The sequence below is a fragment of the Anomaloglossus baeobatrachus genome, chromosome 11, assembly GCF_048569485.1.
Source record: "Anomaloglossus baeobatrachus isolate aAnoBae1 chromosome 11, aAnoBae1.hap1, whole genome shotgun sequence".
In the NCBI taxonomy this organism is placed as follows: Eukaryota; Metazoa; Chordata; class Amphibia; order Anura; family Aromobatidae; genus Anomaloglossus; species Anomaloglossus baeobatrachus.
In genome coordinates, this window is record NC_134363.1 from 120,199,794 (window position 1) to 120,213,587 (window position 13,794).

The 13,794-nt window shown below is 46.7% G+C and overlaps 1 protein-coding gene across 1 annotated transcript in view; it reads left to right on the forward strand.

Moving 5' to 3' along the window:
• The window catches only part of TECTA (tectorin alpha), a 188,032-nt gene extending 174,679 nt beyond the window's left edge, over positions 1 to 13,353 (forward strand). Inside the window, exon 19 of the mRNA XM_075327274.1 lies at positions 13,155 to 13,353. Within this exon, the coding sequence (XP_075183389.1) occupies positions 13,155 to 13,353 (199 nt within the window). The remainder of the gene's footprint in view (positions 1 to 13,154) is intronic.
• The last annotated feature ends 441 nt before the right edge of the window (positions 13,354 to 13,794 follow it).

Sequence of the window (13,794 nt, forward strand, 5' to 3'; positions counted from 1 at the left end):
ACTCCACACAGGCAGAATGTCTTTCAGGGTTTTTACTCACTTCAGGTGGCAGGGTGAGTAACCCGGGCGTAGCTGGGATGAACCAGGCGGGAACCAGGTGTCCTTCAGGCTGACTTGTGAGGGTGACTACTAACTCGCCTTCCTTAGCCCTTGGTGGTTTGGGGTGACCCCGACTTTGAGTCCCTATGGGGGTCACCCAGGGAAGTTGCTGAAGCCTCACTCCCCTTCGTTTGCCGTGTGCTTGTTGCCTGGGCCAGATCACTCCAGCTTCTTGCCTCCTGTGAGCTATGGGCCCTAACTGTGGCTACGTGGCTGCGGCTTTTTGTGGTGTTGTGGCGTGGGCTTTGAGAGCCCCACACCGGCAGGTTTAGCAAAAGAAAGCTGGATCTATCTCCGCTTCGGGATCTGCCGCCCGTTTGGGCCTGGTACTCCCTAGCAGTCTCCTTACTTCCCACTCTGTGCTCTCTCTTTAGCTGGAGATGGGTTTCGGGTAGCACTCCTAGGTGACCGTTCTCCCCCGTCGGTAGCCACTGCGCGGACGCTGTCAGACTACAGCAGCCCAGGGGAAGGGGTCAGCTCTCCTCGGAGCTCCCTGGACTCTGCACTGCTCTGGCTCACTGCCCCTCCTCTCCTGTTCTTGCCTACGCCACCTAGCAACCAGACTCTCTTACCACACCCCTTGAGAGGAGATGGAGGCTTTTGGCCCCCTCCACTATTCCAGTGAAGGTGAAGGCTTTTCCCCCTCCTGGGATCCCCAGGGGTCCTCTCATGGGTACATGTGTGAGACCTGATCACTATGCGCCTGTGTACCACACCCCGGTCAGCCTTCTGGATTACCTGTATTGTACTGTCCCCAGCATGGGTGCAGTACTCAGTGGTGCCTGACCAGGTCAGGGGCGCCACATTCCCCCTTAGTTATCACCAGCACGTCCTCGGGCTGCAAGACAACATTTTAAAATGCATAAAACATTAAAACATGTAAAACATTTTTAAAAGCACCAGGTACCATACATCACCACCCTCCACCCACAAGTCCGTTAACCCACCCAAAACCCTTTCACGTTGGCCGCGGCTTCAGCCACTTCTGGCAGGATGTAGAGGCGGCTTACATGGGCTGGTGGTTTCAGGGTATACCTGGCCTGGTGGATCCGCGCCTTCAGCCTCTTCTGGCAGGATGCAGAGGCGGCCTCCACAGTTGGTGCTGACCAGGTACCCTCTTTGTGGTGGAGAGCCAGGCCCCATAAACAGGCATGCTCTCTGGTCGCAGGTGAGCCAAGGCCCTATATACGGACGGGCTCCTCCTGGTTGCAGACGAGCCAAGCCCCTAAACAGGCTGACTCTGGTGGTGGTGGTGCCCTTTTGGTGTAACTATTTACACTGCGAGAGTTTGTGGCTATAGCCAGTTCATAGCCTTAAGGTTTATTTCTCACATTAGTTTATGTGGGCACATCTCTTAAACAGTAACGTTGCAAACTTTCAAACTGGTAACTTGCTGTACTTTACTTGAACTTAGGCGGATTCCTCTTCACCAGGGCTTGGGCCTGTAGGGCTGCGGCACCTGTTGCTTTCTTGACCTTTTTCTTCATCTGTAGTTGTCTCTTCAGTAGGTTCTTTGTCTTTTCTTTCCTTATGGCTGTCTTTCCTTTCTTCTTTGGGACATGGCACTACATCTAGGGCATACCAGCCTCTTTCGCCTTGATGCAGGGTAAACTGTACGGAGTCTCCCATTTTTAAGTTTCTGCCAGGGTGTCCTCTGGGCAGATGAGCTCTCACATCTCTTCTATTGACGAAGATACCTTCTTTGATACCAGGTGCAACAATGAATCCGTATCCTGACTTTAGGCTGAAGTCCTCTACTACTCCTCTACAAAGGGGTCCTCTGACCTGTGCCTTGGCTCTTCTCAGGAACCGTTTTTCTTCTAGGTCTCTGGCCGTGACTTCTCTCTGCTCTGGGGATGGCGGAGCAGGTGACAACTGGTTTCTGCTACGGCGCCGTGTCTTGCGGACTGGATTCTGCGGGGTACAGCTTACCAGCTCCCAGGTGAGGCTTTTAGGCAAATCTTCTTCAGCAGACGGTGTCAGGTCTTCCTCTTCATCCCAGCGAGAATATGGCAACATCTCCGGCTCTGGGCATGGATCCACTGCTGGTGGCTCCTGAGTCAGCTCCTCAGCTTCCTGGCCTCCTCTCCCCCTTAGTTCTTCTTGGCACTCCTTTGGTGGCAGCACTGGGGATGAGTGTTCCTCAGCTGGCCCAGTCGGTGGACTCTTCAGCGTGGTTGCTGCAGGGGTGGCCTTAGGGGTGTTCGGAGGGAGCATGTATCGGTCCACCATCTCCTGTGGAAACTTAGCCTCCAGGTCAGCCTTCAGCTGCCAGTATGCGGAGTCTTCACCTATCAGGGATTTCCTAGTAGGGACTTCCTTAGGCTGGGGAGCGGTGTCTGCTCTGGCCTTGCAGGCCGGGGTAAATGGTGATGCAATCTCTTGGCGGGCCGCGCCCTGTATGGCGGCGGCCTGGTCTGTGCGGGCCGAGCCTGGCGTGGCGGCGGCCTGGATCTGCGTCGCTGTTGCGGCCAGTTCTTGGCGGGCCGGACTGGGCGTTGCTGCAGGGACCGGGTCTTGGTGGGCCGAGCAGGGCATTGCTGCGGCGGCCGGGGCTTGGCGGGCCGAGCAGGGCATCGCTGCGGCGGCCGGGGCTTGGCGGGCCGAGCAGGGCATCGCTGCGGCGGCCGGGGCTTGGCGGGCCGAGCAGGGCATCGCTGCGGCGGCCGGGGCTTGGCGGGCCGAGCAGGGCATCGCTGCGGCGGCCGGGGCTTGGCGGGCCGAGCAGGGCATCGCTGCGGCGGCCTGGGCTTGGCGGGCCGCACCTGGCATGGCTGCGGCCTGGCTCAGCGTCGCCGCGCCGGGCGCCTCTTCTGGGACCGCGGTCGTAGCAGCAGGGGTTGGAGCACTTGCGCTGGCCGGGGCAACTCTGGACTCACCCATCAGTGGCACCATCGGGATCTGAGTCGTCGCCGCTCGATCTGGCAGGCGTCGCGCGGCTCCCTCCTCGTAGGTCCGAACCGCCGCAGCCATCTCCAGAAGCTCCGTGCGTCCCTCACTGAGCTGTCGCATAATCCTGGCCTCCAGCTGATCGCAGAAGATAGCAAGCTCCCGGCACCACCAGGCAGCAGAGCCTGGTTCTGGGTATCCACGTCCGGACTCCATCTCTTCTCTCTGCTGCAGCAGGCTTGTGGCTCTCTTTCCTTCCCGCCGTCTCTGGACGCTTCCGCTCTCTTCACAAGCGAGGTCAGAACTCTGCAGGGGATCTCTGGGTAGCCACACCTCTTCGTGGGCGGTAACTTCTTCCAGCGCGGGCTGCTGTTGTTTTTCGGCGCGCTTTTCATGGTGGCAATATGGCGGCGCTTCCAATTTTTCAAGCGGACCGCCCAGGCACATGGTCACCTGTCTGGACAGGTCTAGTCCTTATCCTGTTCGTGACGCCAGATGTGAAGCCCCACAGGTGTTGTGTCGGTGCATTACCTTCAGGGACTCCACTCGGCTGGATCTGGTCACAGGTAGGAGATCTTCTTCTTGTCGTGACGCCACTCTCAGTATTGCGGCCAGTAGGGACCGCCACTGCAGGTTGAGGGACGCCTGGGGCTGATGGTGAGTGCAGTTAGTTGGAATAGCCTCCTGAGAGTGAGGCAAGCCCCAGGGCCCTGTGTAGGTGCGTAGTACCACAAGGCGCAGAATAACTCCACACAGGCAGAATGTCTTTCAGGGTTTTTACTCACTTCAGGTGGCAGGGTGAGTAACCCGGGCGTAGCTGGGATGAACCAGGCGGGAACCAGGTGTCCTTCAGGCTGACTTGTGAGGGTGACTACTAACTCGCCTTCCTTAGCCCTTGGTGGTTTGGGGTGACCCCGACTTTGAGTCCCTATGGGGGTCACCCAGGGAAGTTGCTGAAGCCTCACTCCCCTTCGTTTGCCGTGTGCTTGTTGCCTGGGCCAGATCACTCCAGCTTCTTGCCTCCTGTGAGCTATGGGCCCTAACTGTGGCTACGTGGCTGCGGCTTTTTGTGGTGTTGTGGCGTGGGCTTTGAGAGCCCCACACCGGCAGGTTTAGCAAAAGAAAGCTGGATCTATCTCCGCTTCGGGATCTGCCGCCCGTTTGGGCCTGGTACTCCCTAGCAGTCTCCTTACTTCCCACTCTGTGCTCTCTCTTTAGCTGGAGATGGGTTTCGGGTAGCACTCCTAGGTGACCGTTCTCCCCCGTCGGTAGCCACTGCGCGGACGCTGTCAGACTACAGCAGCCCAGGGGAAGGGGTCAGCTCTCCTCGGAGCTCCCTGGACTCTGCACTGCTCTGGCTCACTGCCCCTCCTCTCCTGTTCTTGCCTACGCCACCTAGCAACCAGACTCTCTTACCACACCCCTTGAGAGGAGATGGAGGCTTTTGGCCCCCTCCACTATTCCAGTGAAGGTGAAGGCTTTTCCCCCTCCTGGGATCCCCAGGGGTCCTCTCATGGGTACATGTGTGAGACCTGATCACTATGCGCCTGTGTACCACACCCCAGTCAGCCTTCTGGATTACCTGTATTGTCTTGTCCCCAGCATGGGTGCAGTACTCAGTGGTGCCTGACCAGGTCAGGGGCGCCACACATATATGCTCTATCAAATAGTCAGGAGGGTGAAAGGGGTATGTAGGCAATTAACATACCTTTAGTGTAAGACAAAAAAAACCCTACTGATAACCCTAAAGTCACCCTAATATCTTCCCTTACCTAACCACGGAGGTTAGTAACCTACACAGTATGGCGTCCCTCTCGTCTATCCCTGAAAAGGCCATAAGTGTCCCTATGACACCCAATAAAGGGCAACTAAGGATAAAAATACAGCTGATGAAGGCTAATACACCTTCATATTAATACTAGTTTTCAGATCTGAAAAACAAAATATCCAAAGATGTGCAATAGAGGCATCCCTCTATTTTAGACCCAAAGATATTAATAACCAATACAAGGCAGAACAAAATACTAGAGCTGATATTTAGAAAATTACTAGTATAATTTGATAATCAGATGATACTAGGATGGATTTTTGATAAAAACTTTAACATGCTAGATCATGTGTGAGATAGCCGATCCAAGAAACCAGAAATAAGTGATAAACGAACTAGATAGGATAGACTTCCCTTTAAGGAGTCACAGCATGGACCCAACCCATATTAGGTTCATCAGAAGGCCAGGGAAAGTTGGGTATATGCCCAGGATGAATTACACATGCTTACTGCTGTATTAAATACAAAATAGAAGGCTGGCTTTAAATAATGAATTTGTTGCAGTACCTATAGGCATAAAACTAAGCTGTGACACTATCTATTGGAGTAACTTCTGGCTCCAAATGTCCATGTAGAGAATGTTATGGCATTTCCCTTCTCAACACGTGCACTGAGCTTGTGCACTCAACTTCTTTGGTCAATCATGGTGAAGCCTGTTCTTAGTGGATCCTGTCTTGTTAAACCACTGTATGGTCTTGGCTACCGTGCTGCAGTTCAGTTTCAGGGTGTTGGCAATCTTCTCATAGCCTCGGCCATCTTTATATAGAGCAACAAATTTCTTTTTCAGATCCTCAGAGAATTCTTTGCCATGAGGAGCCATGCTGAACTTCCAGTGACCAATATGAGAGTGTGAGAGTGATAACACCAAATTTACCGCACCTGCTCTCCATTCACACCTCCAACCTTCTAACACTAGCAAGTCACATGACATTGGGGAGGGAGAATGATTAATTGGGCACAATTTGGCCATTTTCACTTAGAGGTATACTGACTTTTGTTGCCAGTGGTTTAGACATTAACCACTGTGTGTTGAGTTATTTAGCGGGAACACCAAATTTACACTGTTATAAAAGCTGTGCACTGACTACATTGTAACAAAGTGTCAGGTCTTCAGTGTAGTCCCATGAAAAAAATATAAAAAATTAATTACAAAAAATGTGAGCAGTGTACTCACTTTTGTAATATACTGTATGTAGTAAGCTCAATTCTATTACTGTATTTATGTAGTAGGCTTGGTTCTTTTCCTGTATTAATGTAGTATGCTCAGTTCTGTTCCCATATATATGCAGTAAGCTCAGTTCTGGTACTGTATTTATATAGAGCTCAGTTCTGGTACTGTATTTATATAGTAAGCTTGATTTTGTTCCAATATCTATGTACTAAGCTCAGTTCTGGTACTGTATTTATGTAGTAACCTCGGTTTTGTTTCCATATCTAAGTAGTAAGCTCAGGTCTCTTCCGATATCTATGTAGTAAGCTCAGTTGTGTACCCATATCTATGTAGTAGGCTGAGTTCCAGTACTGTATTTATATAGTAAACTTTGTTCTGTTCCTGTACTTATGTAGTAAGCTCAGTTTTTGTACTATATTTATGTATTAAGTGTAATTTTGTTCCCATGTCTATGTAGTAAGCACAATTCTGGTACTGTATTTATGTAGTAAGCTCGGCTCTGTTCCTGTATTAATGAAGTAAGTGTGGTTCTCTTCCCATATCTATGCAGTAAGCTCAATTCTGGTACTGTATTTATGTAGTAAGCTCAGTTTTGTTTCCATATCTAAGTAGTAAGCTCAGGTCTGTTCCAATATCTATGTAGTAAGCTTGGTTCTCTTCCCATATCTATGTAGTAATCTAAGTTCTGTTCCCGTATTAATGTAGTAAGCTTGGTTGTGTACCCATAGCTATGTAGTAGGCTGATTTCTGGTACTGTATTTATATAGTAAGCTCAGTTCTATTCACATATCTATGTAGTAGGATCTAGTCTGTACTGTGTTTATGTAGTAGGCCTAGTTTTGCTTTTGTGTTTATGTAGTTAGATTGGTTCTGTTCCTGTATCTATGTAGTAAGCTCAGATCTCTTCCTGTATCGATGTCCCAACTACCGTTATTTTGAAAGCTTTTTACCTCTGCTGTTTGTTTATCTCTGGCAGCTACATTCAGACTAAAGGTGGGTTGCCACAACTCGAAGGCCACTGATTTGTGATTGTGCTTCCAGGACAAAATTCACCAGCCAGTTCCTGAGGTGTGGCATAATGTAGGGTAGCCAGATCCCTCTAATATTCACTCTATGTATACTACCAGCTTAGCAATGTATTGATTTCATTGTAGAACCAATGGCACAGCCATTTCTTTAAAATATCCCAGTAGGCATTTTCGACACAAAAATGCCAGGCTTCTGTGCTTCCAGTGAACAGTTTGCTTGTCCTAAATATGTTACTATGGCCTGCAGTGTCTCCGGACTTTCCTCCCATCGAAAACATATGGAACAATATTGGTTTGTAATTGCACAGGGAGCTGCCAGCAGCGGATCTTGATGATTTGCCCAAATGCATTCAATGTGGCAGAATATTTCTCAGACAAGCAACTGAGGTGTAAAAGTGCGGGGACCTCTTCATGTGGCACTCATACTCATACTCAATGCTGAATAGATCAGGGATGTTTAGTAAAATTTGTTTCCATTTTTTCCATAATTTGCATATTATTAACATGTCTATCCTTCCTGTAATTTCCATGTCCACAACTTTTCCTTTTAGTGTTGCAATTTAGATGTTGAGGAGTATATGATTGTATGCATGGTATGGATTTCTATCAGCTTTCACATATGTGAAAATTAAATTAAACATTTCAGATATTTTTAATGGACATGTCATATATAAAAGGTCATCATTTGAAGTCATCTCCTTTTTCAGTGTAATAAACCTGACGGTCCCCACTCAAGAAGGAAGTTTTACTACCAAGATGGCGCTATATAAAAATGCCTCATATAAACATCCATATCGTCAAGGGGAAGTGGTGCTTACAACTCGAGATGTCCTCTTTGTTGGTGTCTTTGTGGTTGGCGCAGACTCTACTCATCTTATATTGATACTAAATAAATGCTATGCGACGCCATCAAGAGACAGTAATGACAAGCTGCGTTATTTCATCATTGAAGGAGGGTCAGTACACGATGAATGTGGTGTTTGATATATCAATGTTGTGATACAAAATACTTAATGGAGTATTAAATTGCTTTATTAAGTCAAACAGAATGAAAATAAGCAAGTTTGCCATTGACTTGTTCTTTGTATCTACTTCCATTCTCCTGCTATGAGAGCTTTTATTTTACATAGTGTACAGCTTTATTGTCAAGGAGATCAACCACCCTACCTTGGCCAAGTGAATCTAAGAAAATCCAAGGCACCGAAAGACTCCTCTCCATTTATGAATTTTTATGTGTTCCAGCATACAAAAGAAAAAATGTAGTAACGACGTTTCGGCCGACAGAGGACCTTTTTCAAGCCATAGAAATTACATTCAAACACATGACCTTGGCCAAGTGTGTGCAGTAGTTCCATTCCAGTACAGCAGTTACCGTATTTTTCGGACCATAAGACGCACTTTTTTTCCCCCAAATGTTGGGGGAAAGTTGGGGGTGCGTCTTATGGCCTGACTGTGGCTGCGGGGAATGAGGTGCTGCGGTGGAGCGGGTCATCGGGGGCACGAGCAGGCTGTAGCAGCCTGCTGTGACCACGTGTGCCCGCTCACTACATATGCACACCCATCCTCCCACCCATTTCTCAGCGCAGAAGCCGGCGCTGCCAGGTGGGCGGGAGGACGAGCGGGGACGCGCGCATAGTAAAGAGCCGATCCACATGATCACCCCTGGCAACTACAGCCTGGAGTGATCATGTGCGGCTGTATTCACTGCCCCCCGCGCGTCATCATCAGCGCGGGGTGCAGTGAATCAGTGCACTCACCCGTCCCCGTGTGTGGAGCCGTTCCCCCGCAGCACGCAATGTCTTCCTGTCTGTGCCGGTCAGCTGATCTGTGCCGGTCAGCTGATCGGCACAGACAGGAAGACATCGCGTGCTGCAGGGGAATGGCTCCACACACACAGGTCAATGGTGCAGAGAGGAAGATGATCGGCTGCAGGGAGTGAGGAAAAGGTGAGTATAAACGTTTGTTTTTTTTTCTCTGTGCTATAGGATACAGGCCATATACCAGGATGGTATATGAGCACGATGGGGGCATATAGCAGGATGGGAGTATATGAGCAGGAGGGATGGGGGGTATATGAACAGGATGGAAGTATATGAACAGGATGGGGGTATATGAACAGGATGGGGGTATATGAACAGGATGGGGGTATGTGAACAGGATGGGAGTATATGAGCAGGATGGATGGGGGGTATATGAACAGGATGGGGGTATATGAACAGGATGGGGGTATATGAACAGGATGGGGGTATATGAACAGGATGGGAGTATATGAGCAGGATGGATGGGGGGTATATGAACAGGATGGGGGTATATGAACAGGATGGGAGTATATGAGCAGGACGGATGGGGGAATATGAGCAGGATGCTGGTATATAAGCAGGATGGGGGTATATGAGCAGGATGGGGGTTTATAGCAGGATCATATACAAGGCAGGAGGATCATTACCAGGATGGGGTACCTTAGTAGAGAATTTGGGGACATTACCCCCATAACAGTGTCAGCAGCAAATCCTCGCCCCATAACAGTGTGTCATGACCACATTTTTTTGCTTAAAGTTTTATTTTCCTATTTTCCTCCTCTAAAACCAGGGTGCGTCTTATAGTCCGGTGCGTCTTATAGTCCGAAAAATACGGTACCTCAAAAGATACCAGCCTCATCTCTTTAGCCCATTAATTTCCATACAGCAGCTAGACACTCACTTGCAGCCCACTCCTACCTCTCAGCTCCTGATAAGCTGCTGTTGTCAGTCCTGTATAATAACAATCAGTAAAATGCCTTGTTGCCTTTATAGGCAAATATAATGATAACAGTGTAAACTTCAGAACAATAAAAGTTTCAGAAGCAAACTGATGGGAACTTTTACTCAAGGTGCAGTGCCCACTTTACTCCCCACCCTAGCAAAAGGAGATTGGAGAGTTGTGCTGCATGAGAAATAACTTAAGAATATCTCTTTCAAAGGGTTTGGTTGTTTTAGCTAATTTTAACAAAATGTGTTTGAGACATAATTTTGTGACAGATTCTTCTCCCACTCTTGTAAATGCAACCTTCCTCACAGACAGCACAGCTCTCTTGTTTTCAAAATGGCTGCTATTAGAGAAGCATGTGACCAGACTTGTCCAATAGTAAAATGGAGCGGATAATCTTTTAATAAAGTCACAAGTCATAAAAGGGCCAAACCTTGTACAGTTGCATTATTGCAGCTGTGCAAGTTTTACATTGAAAGTTATGGCACCTTAAAGGGAACCTGTCACTGTGAAAACGGAGACTAATATGCAAGTACCATATTATAGAGCAGGGACAGAGCAGTATATTTATATACAATTTTGTGAGAAAATAACTGTGTTTTCATCATATAAACCTCTGTGATTTGGGTCCTTTCAGTGTCTGACAGCTTTCTTTGTATAGGTTTTCATACAGATATAGCTGTCAATCACTGATAGGACCGCCTACTGGACCGGAAATCCCAGAAAGAGAAAAAGATTAAATGATTAAAACTCAGGCTATGCTGAATCTTTTATCACAAAACCTTATACAGTTAGGTCCAGAAATATTTGGACGGTGACACAGTTTTCGCGAGTTGGGCTCTGCATGCCACCACATTGGATTTGAAATGAAACCTCTACAACAGAATTCAAGTGCAGATTGTAACGTTTAATTTGAAGGTTTGAACAAAAATATCTGATAGAAATTGTAGGAATTGTACACATTTCTTTACAAACACTCCACATTTTAGGAGGTCAAAAGTAATTGGACAAATAAACCAAACCCAAAAAAAAAATTTTTATTTTCAATATTTTGTTGCGAATCCTTTGGAGGCAATCACTGCCTTAAGTCTGGAACCCATGGACATCACCAAACGCTGGGTTTCCTCCTTCTTAATGCTTTGCCAGGCCTTTACAGCCACAGCCTTCAGGTCTTGCTTGTTTGTGGGTCTTTCCGTCTTAAGTCTGGATTTGAGCAAGTGAAATGCATGCTCAATTGAGTTAAGATCTGGTGATTTACTTGGCCATTGCAGAATGTTCCACTTTTTTGCACTCATGAACTCCTGGGTAGCTTTGGCTGTATGCTTGGGGTCATTGTCCATCTGTACTATGAAGCGCCGTCCGATCAACTTTGCGGCATTTGGCAGAATCTGGGCTGAAAGTATATCCCGGTACACTTCAGAATTCATCCGGCTACTCTTGTCTGCTGTTATGTCATCAATAAACACAAGTGACCCAGTGCCATTGAAAGCCATGCATGCCCATGCCATCACGTTGCCTCCACCATGTTTTACAGAGGATGTGGTGTGCCTTGGATCATGTGCCGTTCCCTTTCTTCTCCAAACTTTTTTCTTCCCATCATTCTGGTACAGGTTGATCTTGGTCTCATCTGTCCATAGAATACTTTTCCAGAACTGAGCTGGCTTCATGAGGTGTTTTTCAGCAAATTTAACTCTGGCCTGTCTATTTTTGGAATTGATGAATGGTTTGCATCTAGATGTGAACCCTTTGTATTTACTTTCAGGGAGTCTTCTCTTTACTGTTGACTTAGAGACAGATACACCTACTTCACTGAGAGTGTTCTGGACTTCAGTTGATGTTGTGAACGGGTTCTTCTTCACCAAAGAAAGTATGCGGCGATCATCCACCACTGTTGTCATCCGTGGACGCCCAGGCCTTTTTGAGTTCCCAAGCTCACCAGTCAATTCCTTTTTTCTCAGAATGTACCCGACTGTTGATTTTGCTACTCCAAGCATGTCTGCTATCTCTCTGATGGATTTTTTCTTTTTTTTCAGCCTCAGGATGTTCTGCTTCACCTCAATTGAGAGTTCCTTAGACCGCATGTTGTCTGGTCACAGCAACAGCTTCCAAATGCAAAACCACACACCTGTAATCAACCCCAGACCTTTTAACTACTTCATTGATTACATGTTAACGAGGGAGACGCCTTCAGAGTTAATTGCAGCCCTTAGAGTCCCTTGTCCAATTACTTTTGGTCCCTTGAAAAAGAGGAGGCTATGCATTACAGAGCTATGATTCCTAAACCCTTTCTCCGATTTGGATGTGAAAACTCTCATATTGCAGCTGGGAGTGTGCACTTTCAGCCCATATTATATATATAATTGTATTTCTGAACATGTTTTTGTAAACAGCTAAAATAACAAAACTTGTGTCACTGTCCAAATATTTCTGGACCTAACTGTATCTGCTTGCTCTGCTTCCCTTGCTCTATAATATGGGGCCTGCAGATAGCACTGTTATGTCATGGTGACAAGTTCTCTTTAAGGTATCCCCTATGTATAGGATAAGACTTATTGTACAACTGATGGGTCTAGGGGTAAGTTATGTTTTTGGAAATCACAGATCACTATAAAAACTTAGATTTGTGGTGACAAGAGTGAACAAAATACTGGCCTTGGTTTGTTATAATGCCCTGGCATGTCCGGTTTAGGAATTCTGCAAATTTACCTAGACCAGTGGTCCCCAACCTTTCTAACCTTGAGAGACACATTCAGCTCTGAGATGGTCGCGAACCATATCCAGCTCCTGCCCTCTCACATTAGTGATACCCAGAGCCCCCATTACTGGTAAAAAATCTTTTCAGCAGAAATCAAACCGATACAGTATACCAAGATCCAGGGTTTCCTACCATACCCCCATTCAGATCTGCTCTTTTGTGTCAGACCGTGAGCATAAGTCACCATCTGGAGATCTGCTCTTCATAGTTGTTTGCCAACTTGATGCATTAGCACCAGGCACCAGCGCCAGCAGATAGCCACAAGCCACACATTACATGCCCGCGAGCCACATGTGGCTCCCGAGCTACAGGTTGGGGACCCCTGACCTAGACTGTCACTTGAACAAACCTCTTAATTTTCTCAAGTCATTCATAACATTTTTAAAGTGTGGAAAGATGAGCTGTATCCAGCGGCAAGAGATAAATTTCATAAGAAGTTCTTTAAAACATTCATTTTATTGAAGTATTTAAAATCCTCAGATCCAGACTGGATAATACAGAGTTTAATATAAAGGTATGTCTTCAAACATACACGTTTCGGCTCATGCTGCCTCACTCATAGTCTGATTTTTAAAGTTTCTTTTATTGTTATTTTATTATTTTATTTGAGATTAATTCATTCTCATTTTTTTTATATAGGTGTCCAAATATCAAAGACAACACCATTGGAATAGAAGAAAACGGGATTTCTCTAACCTGTCGCTTTCACGTCACAGTTTTTAAATTCATAGGGGATTATGATGAGGTTCATCTCCATTGTGCTGTGTCTTTGTGCGACTCTGAAAAATACTCCTGTAAAATTGTAAGTACAAAGCTTCTATGGAAACATTACTGGTAACAGGATAGCTCTACATCAAATCAAAGCTGACTAAACGGACCCGTGTGTAATGTATGGTGACTCAAGGGGCTCTACTCTTTTGGGAGCAATTTTAGTAGGGGTCTATTGCATTCTTGCTTTTGTCACTTTGACAAACTTAAAATATAAATTTTGTTTTAATTTTTATTTCATATAGAACACATGAAAATAAGCAACTTTCTAATATATCTTATCAGACAAATCTGCTTCTTTTTCCTCCTGGATTGGTCATTCACTTTCATTTCAGTGAGTACAGATTTTCTCTTTTCCTAGATAGGAGATGATAGTTGGTGCTTTTAAAATACTATGAAGTGGAGAGACGGGAGAGGCAGATACAGACATTCTGCTGCAAGTTCCCCTAAAAGGCAAACAGAAATTCTGTTTCAAGTTCCCCTAAAAGGCAGACACAGACAAGCTGCTACA